Source organism: Rhinatrema bivittatum, chromosome 4 (genome assembly GCF_901001135.1).
Source record: "Rhinatrema bivittatum chromosome 4, aRhiBiv1.1, whole genome shotgun sequence".
Lineage (NCBI taxonomy): Eukaryota > Metazoa > Chordata > Amphibia > Gymnophiona > Rhinatrematidae > Rhinatrema > Rhinatrema bivittatum.
In genome coordinates, this window is record NC_042618.1 from 17,923,781 (window position 1) to 17,951,590 (window position 27,810).

Below are 27,810 nucleotides of genomic sequence, written 5' to 3' on the forward strand. Positions count from 1 at the left end.
ACTAATGGGATGTCAAACCTCACACTTATCTACTCATGGTTAATAGTCTCAGGCCATGTAGCTATATACATTTCTACATGACTATGTACATCACTAATAGGATGTCAAACCTCACACTTATCTACTCATGGTAATTAGTCTCAGGCCACGCAGCTATATACATTTCTACATGACTAGGTACATCGCTAATGGGATGTCAAACAGCACACTTATCTACTCGTGGTTAGTAGTCTCAGGCCAAGCAGCTATATACATTTCTACATGACTATGTACATCGCTAATGGGATGTCAAACAGCACACTTATCTACTCATGGTTAGTAGTCTCAGGCCACGCAGCTATATACATTTCTACATGACTATGTACATCGCTAATGGGATGTCAAACAGCACACTTATCTACTTGTGGTTAGTAGTCTCAGGCCACGCAGCTATATACATTTCTACATGACTATGTACATCGCTAATGGGATGTCAAACAGCACACTTATCTACTCATGGTTAGTAGTCTCAGGCCACGCAGCTATATACATTTCTACATGACTATGTACATCGCTAATGGGATGTCAAACAGCACACTAATCTACTCATGGTTAATAGTCTCAGGCCACGCAGCTATATACATTTCTACATGACTATGTACATCGCTAATGGGATGTCAAACCTCACACTTATCTACTCATGGTTAGTAGTCTCAGGCCACGCAGCTATATAAATTTCTGCATGACTATGTACATTGCTAATAGGATGTCAAACAGCACACTTATCTACTCATGGTTAGTAGTCTCAGGCCACGCAGCTATATACATTTCTACATGACTATGTACATCACTAATGGGATGTCAAACCTCACACTTATCTACTCATGGTTAATAGTCTCAGGCCATGTAGCTATATACATTTCTACATGACTATGTACATCACTAATAGGATGTCAAACCTCACACTTATCTACTCATGGTAATTAGTCTCAGGCCACGCAGCTATATACATTTCTACATGACTAGGTACATTGCTAATAGGATGTCAAACAGCACACTAATCTACTCGTGGTTAATAGTCTCAGGCCACGCAGCTATATATATATTTCTACATGACTATGTACATTGCTAATAGGATGTCAAACAGCACACTTATCTACTCGTGGTTAGTAGTCTCAGGCCACGCAGTTATATACATTTCTACAAAGTAGCAAGAACATTTAATATTTGGCAATTTGGGGTTGTTGGCCCCCACAGTATACCACCATATAGAATAGAAGGAACCTCTTGAGTTCCCTCTTAATCAAGTGTTATTATCCTCCCTTTCTTTATCCCAAGTCTCACCCATGTGAAAAGATGCAACTGGGCTGGTGGGTAGTGTTGGCCGGGGGATTTCTTGTATCTAAACTGCTGCCCTCTCCTCGGTGCCGCTTCTGCTCTGCTGGAAGGTCTGTGCCAACACTGGGGTCCACGCCCTCCTGGGGGACCACTCAATCTGCCACTGGGGTCCATGCCTTCTTGGAGGACCACCCAATCTGCCATTGGCGTCCACACCTTCTTGGGGACCACTCGATCTGCCGCTGGGGTCCATACTTTGGGGACCACTCGATCTGCCGCTGGGGTCCACACCTTCTTGGGGGACCACTTGATCTGCCGCTGGGGTCCACACCTTCTTGGCAGTCCACTTAATTTGCTGCTGGGATCTATTTGTTCCTGGGGGACTGCTGCACCTCCAGATCTGCCACTGTCCTTCGCTTCCTCTCCCTTGGTAGGAGGGCTTTTCCTGGCTTGGTTGACAGCTCCACCAGGCACATGGCTTGATTAGTCTTCAGTGATTCAGGCCCTCCACAGACTCAGCTTTTAGTGATGTTAGCTCCGCTAAGCTCATGGCCAGTCATTTGCTGTTATCCAGCCTAATGTATAGAAACATAGAAATGACCAAACGGCCCATCCAGTCTGCCCAGCAAGTTTCACACTTTTTTTTTCTCATATTTATCTGTTTCTCTTGGCTCTTAGTAACCTTTTGGTTCTATTTCCCTTCCATCCCCACCATTAATGTAGAGAGCAGTGTTGGAGCTGCATCTAAGTGAAATATCTAGCTTAATTAGTTAGGTGTAGTAACCGCCGCAATGAGCAAGCGACACCCATGCTTATTTGTTTACCCAGACTATGTAATTCAGTCCTTGTTGGTTGTTGTCTGAATATAGATCCACTTTTCTTCATTTCCCCTGCCATTGAAGCAGAGACTTATGCTGGATATGCATTGAAAGTGAAGTATCAGACTTTCTCCCCTGCTGTTGAAGCAGAGAGCTATGCTGAATATGCATTGAAAGTGAAGTATCAGACTTTCTCCCCAGCCGTTGAAGCAGAGAGCTATGCTGGATATGCATGAAGTATCAGTCTTTCTCTCCTGCCGTTGAAGCAGAGAGCTATGCTGGATATGCATGAAGTAACAGTCTCTCTCCCTTGCCGTTGAAGCAGAGAGCTATGCTGGAAATGCATTGAAAGTGAAGTATCAGGCTTATTTGGTTTGGGGTAGTAACTGCCGTAACAAGCAAGCTACTCCCCGCTTTTTTGTGACTGCAAATCCTTTTTTCCACGTTCATTCACGTCCTCTAGACTTTATGGATCCACAGTGTTTATCCCACACCCCTTTGAAGTCCTTCACAGTTCTGGGCTTCACCACTTCCTCCGGAAGGGCATTCCAGGCATCCACCACCATCCTACCTGGCTTTTTTTCTTTTTGCTGTCTGAGATCTGGATACCCAAGTGTCTGACTCCCCCTTGTTAGTCAGGGTGAGAATCTGTTTGCTTCCTAGGACTGTTTTTTCAGTACATTTTTCTCACAAATCCCTCTCTCAATCAGAATTTTCCAATGTAGGAGAATGTATGTATGTATGATTTTAAAGTGATATTTCACTGCAAGTTACCAACAGTAGTCCAAGGGGCTGTGACATGCAAATCCCCTGCCTGAGTCTCTGACTCATCTATTCAATGGTCATTTAAGCATCTTCACAGTAAGAGGTCTGACAACCTCTTCAATCTCTTCCTGGGTTTTCCTGGGCTGGTGGCTCATTGTCAGGGGAGAAGAATAACTGATACTTCACACATCCAGCAGAGCTCTCTGCTACAACGGCAAAGGAGAAGAAAAAGGGTTCGCACTCAAAACACGGGGAGTAGCTGGCTTGTTACGGCAGTTACTACCCCAAACCAAATGTGCCTGATACTTCACTTTCCATGCATATCCAGCATGGTTCTCTGCTGCATCGGCATGGGAGAAAGACTGATACATCACGCATTTCCAGCATAGCTCTCTGCTTCAACGGCAGGGGGAAACAAAAACAAAAACAAAAAACTGATGCTTCACGCATATCCTGCATAGCTTCAACGACAGGGGTGAAGAAAAAAAAAAGGATTCGCAATCACAAAGCGAGGAGTAGCTGGCTTGTTACGGCGGTTACTACCCCAACCAAACGTGCCTGATACTTCACTTTCAAGGCATATCCAGCATGGCTCTCTGCTTCTACAGCAGGGGAGAAGAAAAAAAAAACCAACAAGAGCTGTACAACATAGTCTAGGTAAAACAAATAAGCATGGGTGTAGCTTGCTTATCGCGGCAGTTACTGCCCCTACTACCCCTAACTAATCAAGCTAGATATTTCACTTGCATGCAGCTCCATCACTGCTCTCTACATTAATGGTGGGGGTGGAAGGGGAATAGAACAAGGAGCTAAGAGTAACAGATAAGAATGAGAGAAAAAATGTGTGAGGCTTGCTGGGCAGACTGGATGGGCCATTCGGTCTTCTTCTGCCGTCATTTCTATGTTTCTATGTTTCTATGTCCTCTTTTTTCCCTCTGCTGCAGTTCACTTAAATGGTAGCATGCTCTTTAACCTCCATCTCCCTTGAGGCGGGGGGGGGGGGGGGTTTCATAACTAACAAGGGTTGTGCTTTACAAGCCCCAGACCACCAGCTCACCCTGGGCTGCTCCTAGTTTGATTTGAAATCGAAGATTATTTCATAGTCTTTCGGGGAATCTCCATGACAAATTCCATATCAATTGTTTCTCTTTTCTGTTTCTAAGCTTGATGCCTCCCCTTATCAAAAAACATCTAAGCAATTTACAAAACAAAATTAAATCCAAAGTTATCCTTAATATGTTTACAATAGCGTAAATATAAAACATAGGGCCGGAAATTTTCAAACCAGTGCACCCAGGGCCGTGGCTATTTTATAACATACGCGTGCATATGCGCCCATGTTATAAAATAGTCTGGTCATGCGCACATGTGCGCCAAATTTTAAGTGGGCGCACGCAAACCCCATTTTCTGCCGCGTAAATCGGGGGATTTTAAAAGCGCACGCCCATGCCATTCCCAGTTTACCAGTTTGTCCACCAGTTCACCCAGTTAACAGATAGGTCCTCCAACCTCCCCCCCCCCCCCTGGTTTGATAGCCTACACTCCCTCCAGTTACCCCAGTCACTATAAACCCCCTCAGAAATGGCTCGATCCTTTTATTTTTTAACTTACACGTCATCCATAGCAGAAGTAATGTTACACGACAGGGGACCTCGGTGCGCGCCAGGTCTCGTAAGTATTTGCATGCCCGCATCTGGTTCACATTCCGAAATGCCAGCGCAGCACCACAATCAAGGCTCGCCCCCTTTTTGAAACCTTTGGAGATGTGCGCACTGCAGGAGAAAAGTGCGTATCCGGGCGGCTTTTAAAATCTGCTCGGCGTGTGCGAGCCTGACTTATTCGAGAATCCCCTAATTACTGTGCGTGCCAGGCTTTTAAAATTCACCTTTAAGGGGGGGGGGGGGGGGCGCACATTCGATATGCCGGTGTGCAGACTAGTTATCCGGTTAAAGGGGGCCAGATAATTTGACCCAGATAATCAGCAGGGATAAAGTCATGCTGAATTTACTCTCCTAAGGTTATCCAGCTACATCTAGTCAGATAACTTAAAAACCTACGTTTGAATATAGCTGAATAGGTTTTAAAGTTATTCGGCCTTCTGTAGCCGGATAATACACCACTTAATTTTATTTATTTATTTATTTATTTAAAAACTTTTCTATACCATCACTAAGTTAGGTACCATCATAACGGTTTGCAATAAGGCACAAATATTAATATTGGAAAAGATTATGAATTCTATCATTATACATGTGCCAAGACTTTACGGTAACAAAGTAGTAATAAAAAAGAAAAAAATTGGCAGTGTCAAGTAAAAAAAAAATTAAAAAGTGCCACGCGGTCCGATTCCCTCCCCAATAAATCTTGCTAGGCCACGCGCACCCAAGCCCCTTCCATGTTTACAAATAAGAGGCGGTCGGCAGGTCTGTGCCCCCCAACCTCCTTCACCATCGTTTAATTTTCACTCAGTCTCTGCTGCTTACCTACAACCTCCGTATCCCAGGGCCGCCCCCAGACCTTCCACTCCCCCACCCCGGACCTTAAAATCCCCAGCCTGGAGTGTGGCCTTCACTGACCCTCTCCCGGCCCTTCCAGCACTGCTCTGACAGCAGATCTTCAATGAGGAGGCTGGGAACTACAGGCCACTTAGTCTGATCTCTGTGGTGAGCAAATTAATGGAATCGCTGCTAAAACAGAGGATCGTGCAAATTTGGAATGCAATGGATTGCGAGGTCCGAGGCAGCATGTTTTTACCAGAGATAAACCTTGTCAGACAAATCTGATCAATTTCTTTGATTGGGTGCCTAGAGAGCTGGATCAAGGGAGCGCGCTAGACATAGTGGTACTTGGATTTCAGCAAGGCCTTAGATCCGGTTCCGCACAGAAGACTTATAAATCAATTGTGCGCCCTTGGTATGGATCCTAGAGTGAGTGACTGAGTTAGAAATTGGCAGAGTGGGAGGCGACAAAGGGTAATGGTAAATGGAGTTTTCTCTGAGGAGGGGGTTGTTACTAGCAGTGTGCCTCAGGGATCGGTCCTTTGAGCGGTTCAGTTCTTTTCAACATTTTTGAGAGCGACATAACGGAAGGGTTGTTGGGAAAGGTTTGTCTTTTTGCTGATGATACCAAAATCTGTAACAGGATGGTTAGTCAGGAAGGAAAGGAAAACACGAAGAGGGATTTAGTGTAGCTCAAAGAATGGTTTTAAGTTCTGGTAGATATGATTTAATGCTAAAAAATTCAAAGTAATGCATTTAAGATACAAAAACCCAAGGGAAAGGTACAGTATTGGAGATGAAATCCTTCTAAGCACATAGGAAGAGTGGGATCTGGGGGTGATTGTATCTGATGATCTTAAGATGACTGGACAGATGAATAAAGTGACAGTAAAAGCCAGAAAGATGCTTGGCTGCATAGGGAGAGGAATGGTCAGCAGAAAAAGAGAGGTCATATTGCCCTTGTAAGGGTCCCTGGTGAGACCTCACTTGAATACCGTGTACAATTCTGGAGACTGCACCTTCAAAAGGATGAAAACAGGATGGAGTTGGTCCGGAGGGAGGCTACTAAAATGATCAATAATCTTCGTTCTAAAGCATATGGGGATAGACTTAAAGATCTAAACATGTATACCCAAGAGAAAAGGCGAGATAAGGGAGATATGACAGAGGCATTCAAATATCTCAAAGGTTTCCATTCACAGGAGGTGAGCCTTTTTCAATAGAAAGGAGCCTCTAGATTGAGGGGTCATGATATGAGGATGAAAGGGGGTAGATTCAGGAGTAATCTTAGGAAATATTTCTTTACAGAAAGGGTGGTGGATGCATGCAACAGCCTCCCAAGAGAGGTTGTGGAGACAAAAACAGTATCTGAATTCAAGAAATCATGGGGTTAATACTGGGGATCCCTAAGGAAGTGATGCTAAATTAATTGGATGGACAGACTGGATGGGCATTCAGTCTTTTTCTGCTATCATGTTTCTATATCCACAAGGATGGATAACTTTTGACCTTTCCTATCATGTTTTGTATACTATAAAGTGGATCAGTGTGCAAAGGATTAAGGATTAAATCCATCTCTTGGTTTTTGCTGCACTCCTGTCTCTGGATATGGTGATATTGACAAAGTTCTTCCTGACTGTGTTATATCCTACAGCATGATCTTCTTAAGGGCTTCAAGAAGCATGTCAGCTTTAATGATTCAGAGGTGTCAAGGATGGAGTGCTACCCAAGGTAAGAGTCGCAGCCAACCATGGTTTCCTGCAGCAGATTTTTCAAGATTCTGGAGCAATTTCGTGGCAAATTTGCATAATTTTGCTTAGTTTCACATTTCTCACTATGCAATAAAAAGTCTATTTTTTATTGAAGAATTTTCACATTGTTTTTAAACAATATTTAAAGAGGTCACGTGATGTGATGAGCAGGAGAAGAATGCGAGTGCTGCTCCCAGGACATTTACTCAGTTTAGCGATATTCATACCAGTTAAAAATGACTTCTGATGCAATTGGACCTGTGACAAGCCTTGGAGGATTTCTGAAGTTTGAAGAGTAGGGAACTTAGGTCATTGAAAATACCCAGGAAGGATAAAGAGAAAGTGAAGGGAACGGATCCTAAAATGACAGAGAGTCACGTGGCAGTGCTGGCAGTTAATCAAACTCTGGTAACTGAGGTAACAGCGGAGGTAACGGCAGCAGTTGAATGAGCCCTTGATAAAACAGTTGAGCAAGTTTTCAACAAACTGGAAGAGATGTACGCGAAACTTGGAGCGGTGGGGAAAGAGATTTTGAAGATCTATCAACAGGTCCCAGATGTTGAAGAAGAACCGCAACTGTGGAGTTTGTTAAGCTGCGGGACCTGGTAACCAGATGAGGGAAAAATGAGAGAACATCGAAAATAGATCACAATTTAACACCATTAAGAACATAAGAACATTAAAGAAAATCAGTTGTGTGGTGTTTATTTATTTATTAGCTGATTTTGAGTACCGTCGTTCGGTGGGACCATCACAGTGGTTTACAACATGGTAAAAAATATACAAAACATAAGAACATAAATACAATGCATAATGGGGCGGATTTTAAAAGGGTTACGCGCGTAACTGCTCCTGTGCGCGCCAAGCCTATTTTGCATAGGCCCGGCAATGTGCGCAAAACCCGGGACGTGCGTATGTCCTGGGGCTTTGTGAAAGGGGCGGGGGCGGGGCAGAGGCCTCCGGCACAGTGGCTGTGCTGGGGGATCGGCGCGTGCAACCTACGCCTGCCCAGAGGCAGGCGCAACTTATGAAATAAAGGTTAGGGGGGGTTTAGGTAGGGCTGGGGGGCGGGTTAGGGAGGGGAAGGTGGGGGGGGGGGGGGCAGGGCAGAAGGAAAGTTCCCTTGGAGATTTCAAAGCGGCCTCAGAGGGAACAGGAAAAGCCATTGGGGCTCCCCTAGGGCTCGGCGCGTGCATGTTATAAAATCGGGTGTATATTTGTGCACACCGGTTTAAAAATCCAGCCCAATAATAATAGTAGTCAGTAATAATAAATAAAATAGTAAAAACATAGTAAATGAATTAAGACCATTAAAAAAACACATCATAAGAAGATAAAATAAGGTAGACGTGATAGGATATGTAAAGTGTTATTTGGGGTCTTGGTATGCCTTCATAAATAGCCAGGTCTTAACTTCCTTTTTAAAAATTTTTATACTCGGTTGTAGTCGTATGTCCGCTGGAAGAGAATTCCATAACTTTGGGGCCGCTGATGAGATTGCACGATCTCTTACCTGGCAGAGATGTGCAGATCCAACAGAGGGGATAGTTAATAAATCTTTGTTTGCAGATCGTAGGTTTCGTTGGGAGGTGTGAAGTTTGATAGCTGCATTTAGCCAATCAGTCTGATCCTCATGGATGATCTTGTGTAGAATGCATAAAACTTTATACTCAGTTCGAAACTTTATGGTCAGCCAGTGCAAGGTTATTAAAATCGGGGGGATGTGTTCCTGTTTCTTAGTGCCGGTTAGAATTCTAGCTGCTGAATTCTGTAAAATCTGTAGGGGACGAATTGTAGATAGGGGAAGGCAAAGTAAAAGCGAATTACAGTAATCTGTGTTAGCGAATATTAACAGTTAAAGCACTGTTCTAAAATCAGAAGTATTTAGAAGAGGCTTTACGTGTTTCAGTGTTAAATGTTTACGATAACCCTCTTTAATTTTGATTGAGATATGAGTTTTAAAGTTCATTTCACTCTCTATAATTATTCCGAGATCACGTGCATGTGTGACAGGGAAAATTTTGGTTTTTGGAGAAGTGGCTCCCCCGGGAACCTACACTGGACAATTATTCAGGGACACTTTAGATTGAGAGAACACACAGATTAGGCATTCTGTGGGGAAAAAGCTAGTAGGCCCAGGATTTTGATTGCCAGGTGTTAAGATCCAGCCTGCTATGCAGCCTCCCTGTCAAGAGAGGTCCCCATGGAGTTATACCTGCTCTTGCTCCAGTCACAGTCTCCATGGACTCATGACTCAGCAGGGCTTGGCCTATTTAGCCCTGCCTCTTGTAATTCCTGATGGCTTGTTATCGAGTTTACTTGGCTCCTTGCTTAGCCCTGTTCTACCTTGAATTGCTCTGTGGCTTCTGGGCCTTTCAGCTGTCTTGCTTAATCATGTGGCCTCTGGGCCTTCTAGTTCTGTCTTGCCTACCCTGGGGCCTCCGGGCCTTCTAGTTTTGTCTTGCCTAGTCCTGGGGCCTCCGGGCCTTCCAGCTCTGTCTTGCCTAGTCCTGGGGCCTCCGGGCCTTCTAGTTTTGTCTTGCCTAGAACTGGAGCCTCCGGGCCTTCCAGCTCTGTCTTGCCTAGTCCTGGGGCCTCCGGGCCTTCCAGCTCTGTCTTGCCTAATCCTATGGCATCTGAGCCTTCTAGCTCTGCCTTGCTTAGCCTGCAGCTCTGGGCCTCCTAGAATCTCCCTGTCAGGCCCAAGGGCCTTATGCATAGTGGCCTACGAGCCTTCTGCTGCCTTCGGGCCTCTGTGTTCCTTCTTCTGTTTTGTCTTGTCCCTCTCCTGTTCTGTCCTTGTCTGTCTTATCTAGTTTTGTCCTTGCCTGGCCTAGTTCTGTCCCTGCTATCTGCTCCCTATATTGCCAGTTCCTTGCCTTGCCTCAGTCTGCCCAGCCTGTCCAGCCTATTTCCACATGTGCCCAGCCCTTGTCTCCAGTCCTGCACGGTCTCAGTTTTCAGCCCTTCCTTGCCTCAGTATCCAGTCCTTGTCTCCAGCCTGTCTCTCCAAGCTCCCACCTGCACCTTGATTCCAGCCTCAGCCTAAGTCCTGCCGGCCTCCAGAACCCAAGGACTCAACCTGCGGGGGAGTTGGCTGGTCCAGGCGGAACATTTTTTTTGCCTTGAAGTCCTGAACTACCCCTGTGGGGGGTTCCCCAGCCCTAGCTGGACCCTCAGTTGTGAAACCAGGCTTCTTAAATTTGCATATAAGATGGCAGTCTGTGACAGGCCTGGACAGGCTCGTAATTGTCTTATGAGGGAAAAGAATACTAATTTTCCACCATTATTCAGCTAAACTAGCAGCTCAAAGAAGAGTGTTCTCACCACTTTTGCTTGAAAATTCAATTCATACGCGTGGTTACATGTATTCTAGAGATGTGAATCGTGTGCCCGATCGTCTTAACGATCGGGTTCGGCTAGAGGGGAGAAAAAATCTGATCGTGGGTGATGTGAATCAGAAATGGTTCCGATTCACATTGTTATTTTTTTTGTAGTGAGGCCCGACCCTTTAAAATTAACCCCTTACCTTCCCCCACCCTCCTGAACCCCCCCAAAACTTTTTACGATTACCTGGTGGTCCAGTGGGGGCGCGGGGACCAATCTCCCGCTCTCGGGCCATCGGCGCTATTTTGGCTGCCACTCAAAAATGGCGCCGATGGCCCGATAAAAAAAAACCCCACCCGACCCTTTAAAAACAAACTGTTAGCTTCCCCCACCCTCCCGAGCCCCCCAAAACATACTTGGTGGTCTAGTGGTGGTCCCGGGAGCGATCTCCCGTTCTCAGGCTGTCGGCTGCCACTCATAAAGATGGCGCCGATGGCCCTTTGCCCTTACCATATGACAGGGTATCTGTGCCATTGGCCGGCTTCTGTCACATGGTAGGAGCACTGGATGGCCGGCGCCATCTTTACGATGGCGGCGGCCATCTTTAAAGGCGGCGGCGGCCATCTTTAAAGATGGCGCCGGCCAGCCAGTGCTCCTACCATGTGACAGGGGCCGGCCAATGGCACGGATACCCTGTCATATGGTAAGGGCAAAAGGCCATCAGCGCCATCTTTATGAATGGCAGCCGACGGCCTGAGAACGGGAGATCGCTCCCGGGACCACCACTAGACCACCAGGTATGTTTTGGGGGGCTCGGGAGGGTGGGGGAAGCTAAGGGGTCGTTTTTAAAGGGTCGGGTGGGGTTTTTTTTTTTATCGGGCCATCGGCGCCATTTTTGAGTGGCAGCCAAAATAGCGCCGATGGCCCGAGAGCGGGAGATTGGTCCCCGCGCCCCCACTGGACCACCAGGTACTCGTAAAATGTTTTGGGGGGGTTCGGGAGAGTGGGGGAAGGTAAGGGATTCATTTTATAGGGTCGGGGTGGGTTTAGGGGGTTTTTTTGGTGGGCCGGTTTTCCCCGCCCTCCCCCGATTTACGATTTTTCACGATAAATTGGGGGAATTTCTATTGTATCGCGACTCTTAACGATTTTTGACGATTTATAATATATCTGCCGATTGTTTTAAATTGTCAAAAAACAATTCACATCCCTAATGTATTCCGTAGAGAAGAGGCCATGACCCTTGACAGCCTGGCAAAGGCCCCCGCACTTTCATAGCAAAATTTGAGGGGGGTCTAGCACAGCAAGTGAAGAAGCAATTGAAGGCTGAAGTACAGCGGATTCTCACACTGGCTGATTGGTTTGGAAATCTTCTTTTGCAGCTCAGGACTGTTTTGTTACTGTCTACAATTTACAGTGCGCAGGGAAGCCCAGACGGACAGTAAGGGTCGGTCTGGCAATTGCACACACTATAGACTTTCTCTGGCACTTTCAGCGATCTTTCTATAACCTGGCGGAGAGAGTGACATTCCTAGCACTCTGCTATATTTGGGGGTGTAAAGATTTGCGGTCTGAGAATCAATCAACACAGCAGGGGAGGTTTCGTGTCTCCAGAGAAGACTAATATGTGTTCTAGCTGTGCTTTCTGGGAATCGACAGGACGCGTGGACAGCATTAATTTTTCCTTTTCTTTTTTTTTTTTTTTAACCTCTCTAAACAATGTGATGCACTCTCAGGCGTTTCTCTCCTTATCGTATGTGGGGTGTTGTTTAGTTCTTGGTTTGTAGTGTGGTCAGCAGTGATTGACGATGAAACTTTTTCACTCTCACTGCACGAAGAGCCAAAACGCTGACCCACTTCTTACAGTATTAAGAAGGCTGGGGGAGGTTTCGGGGTTGGGGGGGGGGGGGAATCTGTTGTGCTTTGTTGATAAAACCTGGAGTCTGTTGCTAAATTTGTGGTTAAGTAGTTTTCTACAGTAGTTGCATGCCACAATGATTACCTACATGTTCAGCTCCAGCTGGATATATCTGCCATTTTGAAATTTAGAAAAGTGCAATTAAGGTTTTTGATGATTATCTTTTTGTTATAGATTTATGTTTTGTTTTATTTGTAGGGATGGCCATTTTAGAATTTTATTGTATGATAAATTATTATTGGTATTGGGGGTTTTTAAATTTAATCTTTATTGTGCTTTTACAAAATATACAAAGCTCAAACTTGAGATACAGAAACTGACGATATTGCTGTTTTATATTATGTAATGATTTTATATATTTTTTATGACTATTATACACTGCTTTATTTTTAATCAGAAAATTGATCTGTTAAATACAATTGCCATTGCCATTATTATAGGGTATAGAGTTTAAAGACTATGGGGTAGATTTTCAAAGAAGAGCGCGCATGTCCATGTGTGTGCGCTACCCTGCGCGCACACATGGACGCCCGATTTTATAACATGCACGCACAGGTGCGCGCATGTTATAAAATCGGGGGTTGGCACATGCAAGGGGGTGCACACTTGTGCAACCTGTGCGCGCCGACGCCTGCGGCCTTCCTCAGTTCCCTCCCAGTCCTCTCCAATTTCGGAGCAGACTGGGAGGGAACTTTCCTACCCCCTGTTCTAACCTTCCTACCCCTTCCCCTAACCTTCCCGCCCCCTAACCTTATCCTAACCCCCCCCCCCAAATCGGTGTCTTACCATTTGCGCCTGCCTTGGCAAATGGTCGCTGGGCCGGGGGCCTCTAGCCACGCCCGCCTACCAGACCGCCCTGCCCCACCCCCTCCCAGCCCCTTTCCCAACGCTCCGGGGCTTTGAAAATAGGTCCGGCATGCGTAAGGCCACCTACACGCGTAAATCCCTGGGATTTATGTGCATAGGCCTTGTAAAATCTACCCAATATCTTTAAACAGTGGGGTATTACTGATTTCAGCTAAATGTTTTATTGAACTCCTTTCTGTTTGGGGTGGAGAAGGTGGGAGGGAGAGGCACTTGGGGACTCAATTCCTGGCAATCTTCTGAATATAAATTAGCATTAATGCATTTTTACATGACAATGGGTAAAGGGCAATAGCAATGAAAAGGGCGAGGGGGAGGGGGTTAGTCCTAGATGACAGCACATGACCTCCCTCTTAGAAACATTTTATGGAGATAGGGGGGAGAAGGGAATTGCTCAGGGAAGGGGAAGTGGGTGGGACTATTCTTTGGTACAAGGGGATAACATTATGTAAGTCATTTTAGAGTTTGCGGGATCATATGGTGTAAAATGCTCTCGGGTAGCTGGGGGAACGCCCGTGTGCTTACATCAGAACGCGTGTGCGGAGAAGTGAGTTTTCTTGTTTTTTTTCCAAATCGCTTTTATTAGAAGGTGAGTTAGGGTACCACCGGCAGCAAACATAAAGTAAGCAAATATAAATCAAATCAAACAAGGTCAACAATTTTACCAATGAGGAAAACTGCAATAAAGGAATATTAAAACCTCGTCTCCATGTCATTTTACAGGATTTATCTCTTCCTCCGTCTTTAAAGAACTCCTCCCCTTATACCCAACCCTTCCCCCCACCACACGTACACCCGTTCATCCAACATTCACCCTGACATCATTAAAGTGCCACACAGAAGATTATCCCACTGCTCGGCGACAGGCAGCAGGTCCTAGAAGCATTTCCAAGCTGCTACACGATCTGCAGGTACCTTCCCAGCCAACAGGCATGCATCAGACGTCTCCATTTGCACGAGTGTGACCAATATATCCCCGCCGCACATTAAATGAAGTCCGATGTTTGCTGATCCATTCCTTCAGTGTAGATTTTCGTGCCAAAAATAAGGCTAGTGCAATGAACAGACCTTTGGACGGATCATATCCTAGCTCCCTCAAATCTTTAATCTTTCCTAATAATAAGTCATCACCTCGAAAGGGCAAAGTTATCTTCGTGCACTTAAGCCAAACACGATGTTACGTAATTAGTATGGCATGTAGGAAAAAGATGTGCCTGGCTGCATTTTGCACTCTTACACTTATGACAAGTCTGCCTGCGTCAAACTCATCTTAAGCAAATGCGCTCTGTCTGCCTGACAGCGGTACGATGTTTTACGCTGCATTTCTTTATGATTCACTGCTACAGGCAGCTTAAACAGAGCTGGCAACGCGGCTCCCATTGCTGCAGGTGAATAAGGTACATCTGTTTCTCTGGTCCAATACCCTGCCAAATTATCTAAGGCGACCTAGTTCATAAGTCCTCTGCAAAACCCCTGCCACTGAGATACAGGATTTATCCCCTTTGCTGTTCACACCATCTCCACAACAAATTCCAGTTCTTTATTTGTTCAGCAGAGAATTGCAGGCTAAGAAAGTAATGCCGCACCTGTAAGTATCCATAAAAATGCTTGCGCGGGAGCTGAAACTTTCTTTGTAATTGTTCAAAACTTCACCCATCTCTTCGTCTAATAATTGTCTAAGACTGAAAAATCCCAGATCTCCCCAAACTTTAAATATCGGATTTTCCATCCCTGGGATATATTATAGGGAAATCCTATTTTTTGCCTTAAAAGTCTCCATGCAGACAACAGGGATTTCCACAATATGTTTTCTCTGATAAAAGAAGTATCCGACAAGTGAACCAGTCCCAGGGGCGTAGAGGTTGTGCTCGCCTCTCCCAGTAATTGCATGAAATCATATTGGAAAATCCCACTTATCAATTAACCTAGATAGTGCTTGTCAATTGCGCTATTATATAGTTGAAAATTAGGAGCACGGATACCTTCCCCATCCCTACTATGAACTAATATTTCATATCCAATTTTTAGTTGTTTCCCTCTCCATATAAAACATACAAACACCGATTTAAGAGTTGCCAAATCAGCGAGCGTTAGCCAGCAAGGGAGCATCTGTAATCTATACAACAACTTTGTTAATCAGACCATTTTAAAGAGAGCATTATTGTGCATTGTTTACATCTTTGAAAAACTGAATAAACATTTCATTGAAAAAAAAAAAAGAGAGAGCATTTCTTCCCATCAAAGAAACAGGAAGCGCCTTCCACATATCAAGCTGTTGCATAAATCCTTCTAGCACACCTTGTATGTTTATTTCGGAAACTAAAGCCAAATCACTGGGATCCCAAACTCTCAAATATTTGATCTTTAAAGGGGCTCACTTAAAAGGAAAATGGCCCATCCAGGCATCTCCTAAGGGCAGAGCCTGCGATTTGTCAAAATTAATCTGCAACCCAGTGAAAGATTTGGACGCTGCAAAAAGAGAGATAATGGGCTCTATAGCCTTTGAAGCATCATCCGAAAACATCAGGATATAATCAGCAAAGAGACATACGGCCAAACTTTCAAAGGCCCACGCGCGTAAAACCCAGGGTTTACGTGCGTAGCTGGGCCTTGTGCTCGCCACGCGCATTTTCAAACAGGCCCAGCCACGTGCGTAAACCTCGGTACGTGCACAAGTGCCAGGGCTCTTCGAAGGGGTGGGAGTGGGTCCGGGACAGCGCCATTGTGCACTGTCACAGGGAAGAGCTCGCCAGCAGCCGGCCGGCATGCGTAAGCTGCTTCTGCTCCCGAGGAGCAGTAAGTAAAAAAATTCAGGGTAGCTAGGTAGGCATTAGGGGTTGGAGGGGTAGGGAACTCCAATGAATGTCGGTATATAAAAACAACTAAATAAATAAATACATTTCACAGTACCAGGCCTCAAAGCAAAATTAGCCCAGACTGGTCCATGTTCTAGATATAATATGGGGGTACTTTAGGACACAAGTTCTGGTCGTGTATAAAGATTCAGAAATACTGGGATAAAAATCAGAAGTAAATAAATATTTAGATTGGATATTAGATTGGATAGTAGCCCAAGGGATTACATTTTCAGCTGAGGGGATGCTTTTTGATGAGTCTCATACGCTTGCGATCAAGAGGAAGAAGGCTAGACTGTGGGCTGGATTTTAAAAGCCCTGCACGCCGGCACGCCTATTTTGCATAGGCCACCAGCGCGCGCAAAGCCCCGGGATGCGCGTAAGTCCCGGGGCTTCGTAAAAGGGGCGGGAGGGGGCGTGTCCGGGGGCGTGGCGACGGTTCGGGGGCGGGCCAGGAGGGCGGTCCCGAGTCCCCCCGGCACTGCGGCCTGTGCCGGGGGATGCCGAGGCGCCGTGCGCAAGTTACGCCTGCTTCAAGCAGGCGTAACTTGCCCAGCAAAGGTGGGGGGGGGAGGGATTTAGGTAGGGCTGGGGGGTGGGGTAGATAGGGGAAGTGAGGGGAAGGTGGGGGGACGCGGAAGGAAAGTTCCCTCCGAGGCCGCTCCGATTTCGGAGCGGCCTCAGAGGGAACGGAGGCAGGCTGCGCGGCTCGGTGTGCGCAGGCTGCCGATTTTGCGCAGCCTTGTGCGCGCCGACCCCGGATTTTATAAGAAAAGCGTGGCTACGCGCGTATCTTATAAAATCCGATGTACTTTTGTTCGCCTGTGCGTATGTTTTTAAGATCTACCTCAGCATGTCTAAAAAGCCTGTTTGGTAGGTTAAAAAAAGGTGCTTTTTAGAGGCTTGGGGATAGGTTCTGTGGCAATAAATGAAAAACTTCTGATGCAAACATTTCCATCTTTTATATTACATTATGAAGCCAAAGTAGTTTTACACTGTATTTATTAGTATAATTTACTTTATTGGGTGAAGAAAAGTGATCTCAAGTATCAGACAGGGAGAAGACGTCTGGGATGGGGAGAGGAAGGGAAGAGCTCAGCAATGGGGGGAGGAGTGTGAGAAGGAAAGAGGAGTAGGGTTGGGGAGGATGGGAGATGGGTAGGATTAGGAAACTGGGATGAGGGAGAGAGGGGAGGTTCTTGGATTAAGGAAGGGGAGGAGTTGGAATGGTTGGGGAGTGGGTCTGGGCTGGAATAAGAGGGAGGTAGGAGGGAGGGAAAGAAGGTTCTAGGATTTGGGGAATAGAATCCAAGATGAAGGGAGGGAGGATTTAAATTGTGATGAGTGAGGAGGAGAGGAGGTAGGTGTCCCTACCATGCTCCAGTCCTGCTGCTCCTTACATTCCCCTGTCTGACATCCTACCCAAGACAACACACACTCACGTGGCACCAATGCCTTCTCTCTCTCTCACACACATGAACATTGCCTGCTAGCCTTGTTCCCCTTTCTCTCACGCACAGACATATGGGCGCCCAGCTAGTCTTCCCATCCTCCAATGATCTCTAGTCGGCTCCAAAATGTTCCCCCTTTGCTCTTTGTACTGCAGGCTCTCCTGTTCCCTGCAGGCTGCCTGGAGGGGAAGGGCTGGATCAGGAAACAGAGGACTCTTCTCTGCTGCCTCTCGGATTTCCGCTGCCTGTGCAATGTTCGCGTGTGTGAGAGAGAAGGCATTGGTGCCACGTGTGTGTGTGTGTGTGTGTGTGTGTTGTATTGGGTCGGGTGTCAGACAGGGGATGTGAGGAGGAGCAGGACTGGAGCAATGGTAGGGACACCTCCCTCCTCCCCTCCCCACCCAGGCTTGCTTGGGATTTTAGGCCGTAGATAAGGAAGGTTTTTTTTTCAAGTTACAGATTGTGAGGTAGTAGAGGTTTGTGTTATGCTCAGCTGGTTTTAAGGAAGTGGTTCAAGGATTGCTCTTGTCGACAGTTTGTTTATTTATTTATTTATTTATTGGGCGTTTTGTTTTTTTTATAGACCAACAACCGTTTGCACATCGTATCGGTTTACAATTAACTTGGAAATTATAGGCTAGGCCTTTACATGGAACAGATAACTGTAGGTAAGAGCAGAGGAACAAGAAAAACCAAAATTACAGAAATTACAGAAAAATATAGAACTTATTTACATAATTACAAAGATAATCAATAGCAAAAAGGGGGATTCCAGTTGATAATTGCAAAGGATTCACGTGTTCTACAGATAGTGCAAAATAATGCCAGAAGGCTAATAGCACAGATACCATCAGGGCACATATTACTCCCTCTTTAATAGAACTGCACTGGTTATCCATTGCTACTAGAGTTAAATTTAAATGTTTAATGATGGTATATATATAAGGCATGTCAAGATGCTGCCCCCAGGTATGTACAAGAATTAGTTGTTCCGTATAGAACTAGCAGGACTTTATTTATTTGTTTGTTTTTATATACCGATGTTCAATCTGGCATATCACAACGGTTTACATTACAACAGAGTTCAATAAGAGTAAGGCTTCTTATTTTTACATTGAAACTTTGTATCAACTGTAACAATATAATTTAGGTTAAAAGAAGCCGGAGCGACATGGGTTAGAATCAGGCAGGAGAAACAGGTAACACGTAGCAGATAACAATTGATTGTAACAAGTAATAGTGGTAACAAAGTGGCTAGGTTCATAACAGAGTAACAAGAATTTACACAGATTGGTTTAGGAGAATATATACACATTTTATAAATAAACAGATTCCATGGATGGAGTAAACTTAGAGAGTAACATAGGTGGGACATTGAAACTTTGTATCGTCTGTAACATTGGAGGGACGTTGAGACTTTGTGTCATTAGTAAGGATATGAGTTAGGTTAAAAACAGTAGGAACGACATGGATTAGAATCAGGCAGGAGTATTAGGTGACAAGTGGCAGGTAACATGATAGTAATACGTAATTGTGGCAATATCATGGCTTACATTGAAGGAAGAAGAACAAGAATTTATACAGGATGGTTTAGGGTATTATATACAGAGTTTACAAATAGCTTCCGTGGATGTCATAGGCTCAGTGAGAATCAATGGTGGGATATGAATGGTTATTGCGAGGATTGATGGTCGTATTAATAGTGGGTAGGGTAGGAGAAGTGGAAGCCTTGTCCATGTAGATATAGTGGAGTGCATTGTCTATGTAGATATAGTGGAGTGCATTGTCTATGTGGATATAGTGGAGTGCATTGTCTATGTAGATATAGTGGAAGCATTGTCTATGTGGATATAGTGGAGTGCATTGTCTATGTAGATATAGTGGAAGCATTGTCTAAGTGGATATAGTGGAGTGCATTGTCTATGTAGATATAGTGGAGTGCATTGTCTATGTGGATATAGTGGAGTGCATTGTGTATGTAGATATAGTGGAGTGCATTGTCTATGTAGATATAGTGGAGTGCATTGTCTATGTGGATATAGTGGAGTGCATTGTCTATGTAGATATAGTGGAAGCATTGTCTATGTAGATATAGTGGAGTGCATTGTCTATGTAGATATAGTGGAGTGCATTGTCTATGTGGATATAGTGGAGTGCATTGTCTATGTGGATATAGTGGAGTGCATTGTCTATGTAGATATAGTGGAAGCATTGTCTATGTGGATATAGTGGAGTGCATTGTCTATGTAGATATAGTGGAGTGCATTGTCTATGTGGATATAGTGGAGTGCATTGTCTATGTGGATATAGTGGAAGCATTGTCTATGTAGATATAGTGGAGTGCATTGTCTATGTGGATATAGTGGAAGCATTGTCTATGTAGATATAGTGGAGTGCATTGTCTATGTGGATATAGTGGAGTGCATTGTGTATGTAGATATAGTGGAGTGCATTGTCTATGTGGATATAGTGGAGTGCATTGTGTATGTAGATATAGTGGAGTGCATTGTCTATATAGATATAGTGGAGTGCATTGTCTATGTAGATATAGTGGAAGCATTGTCTATGTGGATATAGTGGAGTGCATTGTCTATGTAGATATAGTGGAGTGCATTGTCTATGTAGATATAGTGGAGTGCATTGTCTATGTGGATATAGTGGAGTGCATTGTCTATGTAGATATAGTGGAGTGCATTGTCTATGTGGATATAGTAGAGTGCATTGTCTATGTAGATATAGTGGAGTGCATTGTCTATGTGGATATAGTGGAGTGCATTGTCTATGTAGATATAGTGGAAGCATTGTCTATGTAGATATAGTGGAGTGCATTGTCTATGTGGATATAGTGGAAGCATTGTCTATGTAGATATAGTGGAGTGCATTGTCTATGTGGATATAGTGGAAGCATTGTCTATGTAGATATAGTGGAGTGCATTGTCTATGTGGATATAGTGGAGTGCATTGTGTATGTAGATATAGTGGAGTGCATTGTCTATGTGGATATAGTGGAGTGCATTGTGTATGTAGATATAGTGGAGTGCATTGTCTATGTAGATATAGTGGAAGCATTGTCTATGTGGATATAGTGGAGTGCATTGTCTATGTAGATATAGTGGAGTGCATTGTCTATGTAGATATAGTGGAGTGCATTGTCTATGTGGATATAGTGGAGTGCATTGTCTATGTAGATATAGTGGAGTGCATTGTCTATGTGGATATAGTAGAGTGCATTGTCTATGTAGATATAGTGGAGTGCATTGTCTATGTGGATATAGTGGAGTGCATTGTCTATGTAGATATAGTGGAAGCATTGTCTATGTAGATATAGTGGAGTGCATTGTCTATGTGGATATAGTGGAGTGCATTGTCTATGTAGATATAGTGGAGTGCATTGTCTATGTGGATATAGTAGAGTGCATTGTCTATGTAGATATAGTGGAGTGCATTGTCTATGTGGATATAGTGGAGTGCATTGTCTATGTAGATATAGTGGAAGCATTGTCTATGTAGATATAGTAGAGTGCATCTGGAAGCGAATGGGAAGAAAAAAAGGGGAGGGGAGGGAGGTGAGGGAAGGGGGGAGGGTGTGGGGGGGAGAAGGAGCAGGGTGATAGGTGGTGGGGGCTTAGGTAACTGACGGGAATGCTTTCTTGAAAAGCCATGTTTTGAGGGGTTTTTTTTTGAAGGGATGAGTTGTGGGGGTCCAGTCTTAATTCTGGAGGTAGGCTGTTCCAAAGCTTGCAAGCTCAAACAATCAATGGTAGTGGTACCCGCCGTCAAAAAAATGCTGTCTACAAAGCACCAGAGTCAGGGTCCCGAACTTTGCAATAAATTGCCAAATCAGCTCAGATTGGAGACAGATATAGTAAAGTTTTGCAAGGGCATGAAGACCTTGCTGGGTAGGGAGACGTATCCTGAGACAGGTAGTGTTGGGATGCTGGAAACTCCTCTAGAAGGGTTAACTCTATAAAGTGGAGAAGTGTGGAGCCAAGCTGTTATTGAGGTGGGTTTTAACTGTTTATAACTGTGATGATATGTGCTGTTGATGTGCCGTGTGATCCGCTTTGGACAACAGTAGTTGAAAAGTGGCAGAATAGAAACTTTTTAAGTAAATAAATATATAATGTTGGCGCCAGCCCCTGATGAGCACTGTTTCCTGACGCATTCATTTGTAATTTGCTGGAGGTTTTGGCCCGGTCACCTTTCTTCTGCACGAAGCCAAGTCAGCATCTGCCCTTCCCCCCTCTCATCCATTTATGATTTGGGGGTGAGGAGGGAGGCCAGAACCGAAAGCTTCCTTCATGGCTGTCTCAGGGGATTTTCCCCTGACTGGGCCTGGGCCTCCTCCCTCTGTAATCCAGCCATCCCAGGGGGGGGGCGCCACAGACCACCTCTTGAATCCCGCCCGTCCAAGGCCTCCTTTTCCAGTGGCTGCGATTCCATCTCGTCAGGCACTGCCTTCACACAGGTGCGCAGTTTATTTATTTATTTAGACATTTATATACCGTCAGGGGTTTCAGAGGTAGTATTCATTAACGGGCATTAACATCTATCAAATGAAATGTCCCAGTGTATGTTAACTAAAGATCTAGGACGTATAGTGTGAAGCGAAACGATACATTAAAAAATAACATATTTCACATACTAGTCAGTACGTTGAGTTTTTTACAGTCTCTGGTTAAATGTGTTCATCGTGCGTCAGTATCTCTTGTCCTTCTTGTTACTGTGGATCTCAGCTGTCTGATGTTGTATGCATTTCTGAATAGCCATGTTTTCGGCTCACCTTTACATCTCTTTCTGTCTGGTATCAAACGTTACTTCTCAGGTAGAGAGTTCCAACGTTCTTAGGCATTTACAGTTATGATTTATTTCTGAAAGGAATTAAAAGAGTAAAGCAGAGAAGCAACGGCCCAAGGTAACACTAGACCCACTTCTTCTGGAGATCTCGGCTTTCTTTTTGCATATGTTCACATTCGTGGAAAACTAAGGTTTTAATATATATATATAGGCAGGTCTGATTGTTTGAGAGAAGCCTCCTTGAAATGTTCTTTCATGTTACTTTCAAAATCAAATTTAAAAAATGTACATTCATAATATGCGAATTTAGCTAAGTTTTGTTCCTTAGATCTACAATAAGCCAAATGTTAAAATGAGGAACAAAATGTAAGCTAAGCCTTAAAAGTCATCTTTTTATGTATGCACACCTGTAACCCGAGCTGGGGACACATAAATTAAAAACAGTCCTCATGCTGAGTTTCTGTGTTCCCGGCACCAGCTCTGTTCGTCCAAAAAAACACCAAAGGTTGGGTAGATGAGCTCAGAGAATAATTGTCTGTTGCTGGATAGGGAAATTAAAATCAATTTTCCCTTCTACAACCAGACTATCCCATCCGCAAAATCTTCTGACTTCTTTTTTTTTATTCATTGATAGACCAACAGGTCTCAAACCCATAACCCTGATATTAATTAATCAGAGTCTCTCACAATGAACTGTACTTCAAAATTATCACAACTTTTTATTCTTCTGGGGCAGCAGCAGTCAGCTAAAAATAAAATCGCAAACGTATAAGTCACAGGATTCCGCAGCAGCAAAATAAGCACAGACTTTATTCCGCCTCTTTCTTTAGCAGTGCATTAAGTTTAGTATTTCTTCTCCCAACAACCCATGTGCTTTCGTTATTCTTCAAATGTAATCTCTCATAAGTACTTACACAAATTAAAAGAGTAAAGCAGAGAATTGCCCAAAAGTTAACCTGTTTTTTCAATGTTATATGTAAGGGTTCTGCCCATTTGTTCCTTTTTAACTGTAAACCGATGCGATGTGTAAACGGTCATCGGTATAAAAGAAACTTTAAATAAATAAATAAATAAATAAATAAATTCACTGAATTCTTCAGAGGAGGGAAAAGGATCTACCGTAGGTCCATGCCTCCTCCCAAGGGCCACTAGGAAAATGCATAGGACGGAGTAGTCCTTGGGCACACCTGCATCCGTTGCAAAGGATGACCCTGCGGGGCTGAAATGAGCCGCAGACTTATAGGAATCCCCAAGACTCCTCACTCAGAATCACACAAGAATGTCTTCAAGTCACTCCACGCCTACTCAGAGCTCCCCCTGTAGGTCACCTGGCCACACACTTACTTAAAGGAACAGGTGAAACAGTGCCACCATACTCTTACCATAACCAAAAGGAGAGGTTAGGTGAGATTGAAAGTTTAAGGAATGCTTCTTTACTAGTGACATAGGGACCAGAATTTAGGTTCTGGGCCATATACAATTATTCAAACCCTTTAACGCAATAAACTCTTTCTTTCTATGAGAGACGGCAGATGATCTGTCAGAGTCTCCATAAATTAGCATAACGGTGGAACTAAGGCTATAGTGACCACACTTTCCTGTCTTCCTTCCACCCCCATAAGCTTGCTGGCAAAAAGTTCCGAGTGGTGCGCAAGAAGGAGCATTGGAAAGGAGAAGAGCGCGTACTTTAGAAAATCAAGCACTGCACTAAAAAACAAAGCTGATGATCATAAATGGTTTTGCTATCTAATTTCTAATGAATGTGAAAAAAAATTAGATGAGGACTGTACTGTACAAGTTAACGAGGCCATATGGTTGGATAATTGTCTCCCTATTCCTCCTTTGCTCCATCCCGCCCAGCATAAGCAATGCCACTAATTCCAATTAAAATCCTTTAATTCCCTCTTCTGTTTCTCTTGTAGGTTTTGGCATGACTACACCAGCAACTGTCGGAGGCAAAATTTTCCTGATCTTCTATGGCCTGATAGGATGTGCTGGGACCATCTTGTTCTTCAACTTGTTCCTAGAACGGCTGATTACAGTCATAGCCTACATCATGAAGTCCTTTCATGAGAGGCAGCTGAGACGAAAAGGCACTGCCCCTCACGACAGTCGGCGGGGATCCGGTCCCTCGGAGGTGGACAGCTTGGCAGGATGGAAGCCTTCAGTGTATTATGTAATGCTCATTTTGTGCATTGCCTCTATCATCATTTCCTGTTGTGCCTCAGCCATGTACACGCCAATTGAAGAATGGAGTTACTTTGACTCGCTTTACTTTTGTTTTGTGGCCTTTAGTACCATTGGTTTTGGTGATCTTGTCAGTAGCCAAAATGCCAAATATGAAAATCAGGGATTCTACAGATTTGGCAACTTTGTCTTCATTCTTATGGGGGTTTGCTGTATCTATTCGTTATTTAATGTCATCTCCATCATCATAAAACAATGTGTAAACTGGATATTAAAGAAAATGGATTGCCGGTGCTGCCAGAAATGCCAAAGAAAACTTTTTAGATCTAGGCGGAATGTTGTCATGCCAGGGAACATTCGAACTCGACGGAATATCTCCATCGAAACAGATGGTGTGAACGAAAGTGAGACGGACGGCCGCCGGATGTCTGGGGAGATGATCTCCATGAAAGATTTCTTGGCCTCCAACAAGGTCTCACTGGCAATCATGCAGAAACAGCTGTCAGAAACGGCAAATGGCTACCCCAGACAAATGAGTACAAGTTCCAGGCACAACGGATTCTCAGGAGGCGTAGGCGCACTAGCCATTATGAATAACAGACTAGCAGAGACAAGTGTTGATAGATAACTGAGATAAAAAAAAAATATGAAGTAGAGAGAGAAATAATAAGTGAGTGTTACCCAAATAGTGAGACTCCCTCGGTGGAAGATCTCTATCAAAATTTGTTTGGCTGACAAGCAGCCTCTGTTATTGCTCTCAGACTCCCTCTCCCTTGCCCTCCCTCAACCAATCACTCATGGGAGACATCTCAAAGAAGTCATGACTAGCCGATATACCCTACAGTAATTTCAGAGCTCCAGTGCCTGGTGGTTTCCTGTGTTTTGTCATTTTATTCTTAGATTCTCATTAATGTCAGATTTAGAAATAATAATCCAAGTACATCACAAACAAATTATTTTCTCATTTTTCTATCTAACTTGCACAATTGCTTTTTTTTTTTTTATTCAGTAGCATTTAAATTTGTTTTGTTTTTGTCATATCTTGCAAAGATCTGCCTTCCTGTGTTTGAAAATCAGGAGAGGAATCAGATCCTTGGTCTACACCTTTGGTGCTCTGAGATTTGTGCTGTCTGATTGTCGTCCACAGTTGGAACAAACTGTCTCCTACCTAAGTGACATCAGGGGTTGTTTCAAACCGCCAGGGCCTGATGTCATCGAGTATGCAACAGTTCTATTAGGAGGAGAATGGGGGCTTTCTGTGCCACATTTTCAGAATTAAAATGTTATTTAAAAAATTGCGTTGTGGTTTGTAAACCATCAGAAATATATCTGGGGGGAAAATGATGTCTCTAAGTCAACAGAGAGTTTATTTTCTAAGTTCCTTCCTCTCTACATAAATACTTTTTGTTGAACGTTTCCTTCTTTACTTAATATTCGTGACACCTTTTCGGACTCCACCAATGTTTGTTTTCTGGCTTAACGTAATGATAATTACAGGGGCTTGATTGAAAAAAAGGTAGAAAATGCCTAACTCGTTATTTAATCAAATATAATTATTTGAGTGCTCATTATGGAAAGAAGGGAACGCAGGAAAAAATTATAGGGTCAGCTTCCGGCACATCATAAAACACATAAGGGCAAAAAATTAGTTATGCTAATCCTGTGTAAGAACAATGCAGAGTTACAGTAAAAATGCACTGTAGATATTCATTTATTATTAATAAAAATAGTAATTTTGAATCATATGCACACATTTCATAGAAACGTAAATGATACCTGGAATTTCAGTTAGCTCTACAAATCTAGCGCTATAGAAAGGTGAAAGCCTCTTTCTCTAGGATGCCTGTGGTAGAGAAAAAGGAACAGATATTAAAATAAGAATATAAGAAGCCCCCGTCCTGTGTCAGACCAAGAGTCCATCAAGCCCAGTGTCCTGTTTCCAACAGTGGCCAATCCAGGCCACAAGTACCTGGCAGGATCCCAAATAGCAGAAAGATTCCATGCTACTTACACCCGGGGATAAGCAGTGGCTTTCCGCACGTCTGCCTGGCAAATAATGGTGTATGGACTTTTCCTCCAGGAACTTGTCCAAACCTTTTCTAAAACCAGCTACGCTACCTGCCTTTACCACATCCAATTAGAGTCAGGAAAACTGATGCCTGTTGCTGCGTTATGTGTGCAGCTCTTAACACATGATAGAGCCAAAAATATATCTACCTCTTAATTACTGAAGAGGAATGCTGGCACAGTGCATCCTGGGAAATGGTTCAGGGTGGGCGAGATGGAAGCCCCCGAGATGCTGACTAACCCAGCCCTCTGCTGCTGCACCGCGGCGGCTGTGGAACTGAAGCTCTCTCAGCACAGCCCCCCCCCCCCCCCTAGTAAAATCTGTCGTCGCTGGGGCGCGTGGGAACCCTGCTAAAGGGGGAGTTCTTTCTTTCTTTAGCAGAACTCGGTTAACAGTGAACCTTGATAGAGTGAAAAAAAAATAAAATTCAAGCACGTCATTGCTTTCCCAACTGGCTTTACAGTTCTCTTCAGGGTTTCCACCTTCATGAGCCTTAGGGTAGTGTCCCAAGATATTGCTATAAATGCCCACTAATGCAGAAGTCCCAAGTACCATACACATAAAAGAAGGCACGAGTTATAGGGTAAACTATGATTAAGCCTTAGAAGTATGTTATAACACTGAAAAGAAAATGTTTGTTTGAAAAGTAGACTTTTTTCCTGTTCAACCTCTGTATACTGACGCAGCTGGCCGCATGAATTCTCTCACCCAGCCAAGGGGCCGGGATACCAACAAATGTCATAGTATTTCCGAGGCCCGGTGTCCCGTCCCCCCCCTCAGACATCGAGCCAGTTACCTTTAGTTAAGAGCTGGCTAGCCGGCTAAAGTTGTTTCTCCTTGTATTCACCCTGTTAACAGTGTTACTGAACCCTAGTTTTTGGCTTCCTTGTTTAATGTAATGCCTTGTTTGCGCAGGTTTTGTGGTTTAATGTAAACCGAATTGATTTGTAACTTGTTACAAGAATATCGGTATATAAGAGCCCTAAATAAATAAAATAAATACAAGGAGCCACAGGCTTAAATAAACGCAAAGTCCGTGTAAAAACTGCTCAGAGCTTCACTTAGGATCCTACATTTACACTTGCCATTCATTCGCCTAGATTTTGGTGCCCAAGATGGCTGCTAGTGCTGGAAACCTTTGTCCCTGCAGCTGCCCACCTTTCTTGGCATCTAAAATTTAGATTCCCAGTGAAA

General features: G+C 44.1%; 1 protein-coding gene across 1 annotated transcript in view; it reads left to right on the forward strand.

Annotated features, from left to right (window-relative positions):
* The window catches only part of KCNK13 (potassium two pore domain channel subfamily K member 13), a 172,075-nt gene extending 145,885 nt beyond the window's left edge, over positions 1–26,190 (forward strand). The window contains exon 2 of the mRNA XM_029597776.1: positions 24,284–26,190. Coding sequence (XP_029453636.1) covers positions 24,284–25,176 — 893 coding nt within the window. The 3' untranslated portion in view covers positions 25,177–26,190. The remainder of the gene's footprint in view (positions 1–24,283) is intronic.
* Positions 26,191–27,810: the final 1,620 nt, after the last annotated feature.